The 6861-nt window shown below is 33.6% G+C and overlaps 1 protein-coding gene across 2 annotated transcripts in view; it reads left to right on the forward strand.

The window, feature by feature from the left end:
- Positions 1–6535, forward strand: part of fus (epithelial splicing regulatory protein fusilli) — a 349111-nt gene extending 342576 nt beyond the window's left edge. Inside the window, exon 12 of one of the 2 annotated variants that reach the window (XM_071592848.1) lies at positions 2552–6535. In XM_071592848.1, the coding sequence (XP_071448949.1) occupies positions 2552–2737 (186 nt within the window). In that variant the 3' untranslated portion in view covers positions 2738–6535. Of the gene's footprint in view, positions 1–2479 lie in introns of both variants that reach the window. The other variant, XM_071592849.1, reaches the window with a different exon arrangement.
- The last annotated feature ends 326 nt before the right edge of the window (positions 6536–6861 follow it).

A 6861-nucleotide genomic window follows, 5' to 3' on the forward strand; every position in this document is an offset into this window, starting at 1 on the left:
GACACAAAAGTAAATATTAACAAACATAAAAAATTTTATTTGAAAGAGGATACTTTAAACTACTTCTCAACATAATCTCCAAGCAAATTAAGGCATTTGTCATAACGTGTGACAAGTTTCTGTATTCCTGCTGCATAGTCCTTCGCCGCCAGCTCATTGAGATACGCGAGGGACCCATCTTGCACAAATTTTTGCATAATGCAGATGGTGTTTAACAATTTCATGAACAATTGTTCGAGAAACATTGGGAAAATGCTCACAGATGTCATCAATTGTGACGCGCCGATCGTTCCTCACGAATTCGTCAACTGAGCTCACCAGTTGGTCTGTAATGACAGACGGTCTCCCCGAACGCTCATCGTCGTGTGTGTTCCCCCTCCCCATGTTGAAGTTGCGACACCACCGCCGAACAGACGACTCGTCCATTACATTGTCTCCATACACCTCCTTTAATTGGCGATGAATATCACATGGGCGAACGTTTCTTGCATTGAGGAATTTAATCACTGCCCTCACTTCACAACTGGCGGCGTTCTCAATTTTTTTAAACATTGTAAACAATCACAGAAACAACACAGGCAATGCTAGCGTCACGCAACTTGGCTCAGAGAAGGCAGACAAGCCACTGAAGCTATCTGACCTCGTCCAGCGGCTACTCGCGTCGTCAGCACTTCATGCGGCACGAACGGGTACTACTTTCCGGATGACCCTCGTATATATGTATATGTATATATGTATATATATGTATATATATATATATATATATATATATATATATATATATATATATATATATATATATATAAGCGGTTGGGAGTTGGTACTGAGGGAGGGGGAGCGTCTTAGAAGATGACAGCATTTGCAGAGTGGGCGGTTGCATGGTGCAGATAGGGGTGGGGGAGAGAGAGGGGTGCTCGCAGTTGGTTTTGTGGACTTGAAGATGTCTCGCAACAACCGCTCGCCAACTGTACCTCAAAAAATATTATATATTGCATCTCCTGTAACTTCTGCCCTGCCTTCTACGTGGGCGAATGCATGACCGCACTCTCCCTCCGCATGAATAACCACCGATATTCCACCAAATCTCCCACATTTCTTAATTATCCCATTCCTACTTACACTGCTTCCCACAATCAATCTTTTGACGACTGCTTCTCCGTTTCGGTGATTGAAATCCTCCCCAAATCTGCTGGTATAATAGAGGTGAGAACCCGCGAGATGGCGCATATCTGGGTGGCCCAATCATTTAAACCCCCCGGGCTGAACCAAGCCCACTGAATGCATCATATGGCCGCCTACATATCCCCCCCACCCCCTTGTTCATTTCCTATTGGTCCCTTTACCTCTCCTTCACCCACCTCTCCCCCACATTTCCTCTCCACTCTTCCCCGAGAACGCCATTCTGAAGACGACAGCCGTGCTGTCGAAACGTCAAATAACATATTGTGAGTGTCCTTTCTATGTGTCTCTATATTCTACAAATCTACATCCATGTTTTTATATATTTGTGCGTCGCCGAAGAGCGTTCCATTTCGAAGATACGTGTATATATATATATATATATATATATATATATATATATATATATATATATATATATATATATATATATATATATATATATATATATATATATATATATATATATATATATATATATATATATATATATATATATATATATATATATATATATATATATATATATATATATATATATATATATATATATATATATATATATATATATATATATATATATATATATATATATATATATATATATATATATATATATATATATATATATATATATATATATATATATATATATATATATATATATATATATATATATATATATATATATATATATATATATATATATATATATATATATATATATATATATATGTGTGTGTGTGTGTGTGTGTGTGTGTGTGTGTGTGTGTGTGTGTGTGTGTGTGTGTGTATATGTATATATATGTGTATATGTATGTATATGTGTGTATGTATATATGTATATACATACACACATTCGATATAGGAGGTGAGGTTACTAATAAGCAATAGGCCCAAAAATAATCTCTCTTATTAATAAACTAAAGGCCCAATATTTTATCTGAAAGATGACTTTTTTTTGAGTGTATATTCCTGATATCTCTGCATTCCCATTTGCGAGGAAATCAGCATTCTTACTATCACGCACTGAAGAATATAATCAGGTTTTAAGCATGAAATGTATCATAATTCACTATTTTTTAAATAATGTAATTTTTTTATATAATATAAATTTTTCACTTCATTCTGAATCTGATTTTCAAAGAGATGATAATATCTTATGCATGAAATTGGAAGCACACGGCATTGTAAATATGTCCCTTTAATAAGAGTGTCCTGGGTTTGAAAAGTTTAAGGCTTATGTTTGGTTATTAGGACAAAATTTTGCTGATCCATCCGTTTCCCACATTTCCCTCAGTGCATTCTGGAGTATCCTTAAACGATGTAAATGAGGAGACCTTGACGAGGGAAATGTACTTCTGCCCTGCAGATGACACAGGAGTGTATACAAGTTGCGGGAGGAGGCTTGGAGGTTTGCAGTAACACAGCCGCTCAAGGAGGCCATGATGTTTCTATGATGTCCTTTGGGCAACATGCTGACAATGAAAGACTCCTGATGGAGAAAAACCACCAGCAAGGATTTGGCAGCCGCTATGTCGAGCTTTTCATGGTCTGAGAGACTAGAAAGGTGTGAGTTGGATTCGCAACATGGGCTGAAGAGCATTGTGGAGTGGAAGGGTTTGGCAGTGCAGTTTCCCAGTTTGGCAAATTGCTTTACTTAAAATGAGGGTTTTGCTTCCAAGCTATACAAACTCAAAGACTTGTTGAAACTTATTTGCCATGTTGATTTGGCAATGAATCTGATGCTTTTTGCTTGCCAGTAAAAATCTTCACGGTTGTATTTTTACTAATGGATGAGTTAGTGAAAGATCATGAATTAATTAGTTGGTGGCAAGTGTGAAGACACTATTAATAATATATTCATGTTCTCAGTGAAATTGTTGCCCCACGAAACAAAGCACTAACCCTGAGAAAATGGTATGATTTATATCAGGCAGCACTTCCATTTTCTGGGGAAGTGGATATCATTTTGCTTAGGAAGTGATTTCAGACTTGTGAAGATATTGAAGTCATTATTCACTCTCCCATTAATGTGTTCAGCTCCAAATGCTCCTACATTTCTTCTTTGGAAGAAATTTTAACTTTAATTTTTGAGAATGTTTATTTGCATATTAAGCAATTAGATAATTGCTCTGTTAGAAAGTAAAAATTTGTTTAATTGATAAATTCCTGAGTGCATGATCTTTAAATTGTTACATATCATAATCTTGGCGTGAAATGCCAATCTGTGCAAATTTAGAAGCACATATATTGTGCTTTATAAATTTATGGTTGTGTTTTATCACATGGTGGGCTTAGTGTCCACTGTTAAAATATATTATTTCCCTATAAAGTTTATTCAAACAGTTTTTGTTAGCCAATTTAACTTATACATATTTGTAATTTAGTTTGTAATGATTGATATATGCAGCAAATATCACATTTGTCTTCCATATGTGATGTGTTAATCTGTGCTGATGCAGCCCTTAATTGATCATTATAGTTTTAATTTTATCTTTATAAGTTATGTCAAATGCATATTGTTTTCACCATCAACTTAAATATCAGCATGGCAAATGTTTTTGTTCACTCATCCCATACCAAAACTGTTAAAGTTTACAAATCTTTTTGTGCATGTTGGCGGATCAGTTCCGTGTCACTTATTATATAATTCTGTACAAATTATTGCATTTGATGATCCATGCATGTTTTTAATCAATACGTTTTATCCTGCCTTTGACTGATTTACCGGAGCCATTGAAAAACACACTTCAATGTGAATTCATGACAAAACCCTGTGCATTCGAGCGTGCCTTCATAGTTGTTACTATTTTTTAATTTTGATAATTTAAAAAAATAGATTAGAAGTAATATAATATATTAGTTATGTTGAATAAATCATTTCTGTCTGTGTTCCTATGTGTGACAATTGAGGAGAAATAGTCAACTATCCTCTGTGAGAATGTGGATGCATGAACGTGTGTATAGCTTGCTTGAGAGTCATTCCAGCACTGTCATGTCTTTAATGGATATCCACATCTAAATAGTATGTGAAAGATTCCTATTTGCTCAAAAACCATTGAAAGATTATCTCCTAGCCAACGCATTAAATATTGCCAAATTTATTGCATTAGATTTAAAGTTGATTCTATCCATAACCTGATACAAGAGGCATTTCCATTCTGAGCTGAATGAAGATATTTAAATGTTTTTAGTCATTGAAGTGCTGGAATTGAAGCCATTAAGTCTCAGTGGTGGATGTCTTGCCATCTTATAAAACATTTTTATGTTACATTTAGTTCCCCAAAAACCATTAACTTCAGCTACAGTGCTTTGCCTCATCAGCATTGCCCTGTCTTTAGTTTAGAATGATTTTTTAAATTATTTTATTGGAAAAAAAATAGACAGCTATTCCATTTTTATAGAGAGAGTATTAGTACCCTAATTCGAATCATCTTTTTCTGACCAAAAATTATCTGTAAATATAAGTGTTTATTGTTTCTGTTAAGTGATGTACTGTGTATACCCTAGTCTTTTTTTCACTTAACAAAAATGCCAGCAATGCATGTGGTATAGAAGTATTGGGCTTCAGTGATAATGCTCTGAAGCAAAAAAACTTGTGATTTCTCTATTAAAATTGAAGAAGAGTGCCTCCTTCAGGTGCCTTGCTAAGAATACTCTTCCATAGACAGGATGCCCAATACGTAAAGTGTGAAATAGCTTACTATGAGGACCATGGTGCATTGCTTTTTTTAATGCTGTGATATATGAGTGAGAGATTGACACTGAAAAGCGTGACTTTAGATTTTATTTCAGAAGGTCATTGAATTTTTGAAGGCTGGGAATATCCTCTTGTGGTTGGTTGGCTTTTCTCTTGGGCTGCATGAAATAGGAGACACTTTGGGATATTAAAGTCACAATAATTTGAATTATTAGTGGTCTTCATGAAAGGGCTGGTGTCAAAGCTAGGGTATATTGATAAACATCCCTTGATTCTGTTCAATTTTCTTTGTCATTCTTTAAAGAGTTGGCATCTTTAGGGCTCTTCATAAGCACTGGGTTTTTTTTCGTTTTTCTCCTAGAATCAAACTTTGAGGGAATTAACTTTCTTCATCTCTATATTTTACTTTGCTTACGCGACTTGGTCTTTGGTCCTGGTAATTATTTTTCATACTTCTCTTTGTCCTTAAATTTTCTCCTTTCTGAAATGTTTAACAACTTTCTTTCAGCCTTCACTTTTTTATCTTTACAACTGCATGGAAACAGTGACTATAAAGCATTCCATTTTCATTGAGCAATGTAACATTAGTGTTATAAATTAATAATAAATACTGATGAGGCGTTCAACGCCTTAAAGAATATAAATGCTGTGACTTTGTTAGAGTTTGTGTTATTTTGAATTTATAATTAAATACTAAATAGTTGTTACACAATATTTCTAGTGAAATATAAATTTCAACGATATACTTTTTTGAACTTTGCATTGAAGTGTAGAATAGTATGTTTTTAAAGCACTGTATTCAGTTTTAGTACTTGCTTCTTTTTTAACTGAGCATTAATTGTGAATAGTTAAGAACTGATAGTATACAAGCATGTTTTGTCATTGAATATTGAGAGCCTCCAGGTTTGATCTAATTGTGGTAAGATGCCTGAGTTAATGAAATTCCATGTGTGGTATTGAAACTTCAGAGGCCTCATGTTAACAATGGCACCAAGAGTGCAATAGTTTATTATAATATGTGTATTCATAATAAACATATGTATTTAAAAGAAATATTTTTAAGATTAGTTGTGTGTTCATCATAATTATATGTTGCCCTTTTGGCAGTTAGAATCACTGATGATTTTATTGTGAATTTCAGATTTATTTGTGAAGGAATCATGTTCCGCAAACATGTTAATAATACTACATATGAACAAAATTATTATTAATTGACTACTAAGTTACTGATTGTCAATGACAGTAGGTGCTTATTTGTGGTCCATTTTGTATTGTTATTGTTATCCATTAGACCACAATATATGACAGACCTATTAGTTAAAAAATGGAGAATCCAAAGTAGTTCTTTTCATTTGAAAGAGAACATTTTCATATTAAAATATATATTAAACATTGATCATTACTTGACCATCATTAAAGCATTTCCAGCTTTCTATTACCTACTTAAACACCTCTAATATTGAGTTTTACTGCTCCAAGTGAGGGTCGTGTCAAACTATGCTTGACTTGGAAAGTAGAATCTCTTCCAAGTTTTCTAAGTCATACTCAATACATTGTCCACATCCAGTGCAATAAGAGGCTGGAAATTAGGATTTAAATATTGTTAACGTCATGTATTTAAATTGTAAATCAATTAATAAAGCATGAAATGATTATATGCATTTTATTTCATTATGGTAGTTAACTACATGATACATTAACTTAGTTGCCATTGAAATAGTCTTAAACCATTACCTCCACTTGGTTTTCTTTATCCTTCCCTTCAATAATCTATGTCATGCATTTATTCTTAATTGTATCAAGTAGGGATTCGTAGCCAGCTTGAGTGGTTTGGAGAAGTTTTGCCAAGAATATATTTTGAAGTTGTAATTCCTTCATACTTTCTTTTAACTTTTGCACCTTTTTTAAATTGTAAAGGACCATAATATTATTAACTGGTTTTCAGTACTTATTGAATCAGAGGAAATAGATTCATATTG

Source organism: Hetaerina americana, unplaced genomic scaffold, assembly GCF_022747635.1.
Source record: "Hetaerina americana unplaced genomic scaffold, ioHetAmer1.1.p SCAF_5, whole genome shotgun sequence".
In the NCBI taxonomy this organism is placed as follows: Eukaryota; Metazoa; Arthropoda; class Insecta; order Odonata; family Calopterygidae; genus Hetaerina; species Hetaerina americana.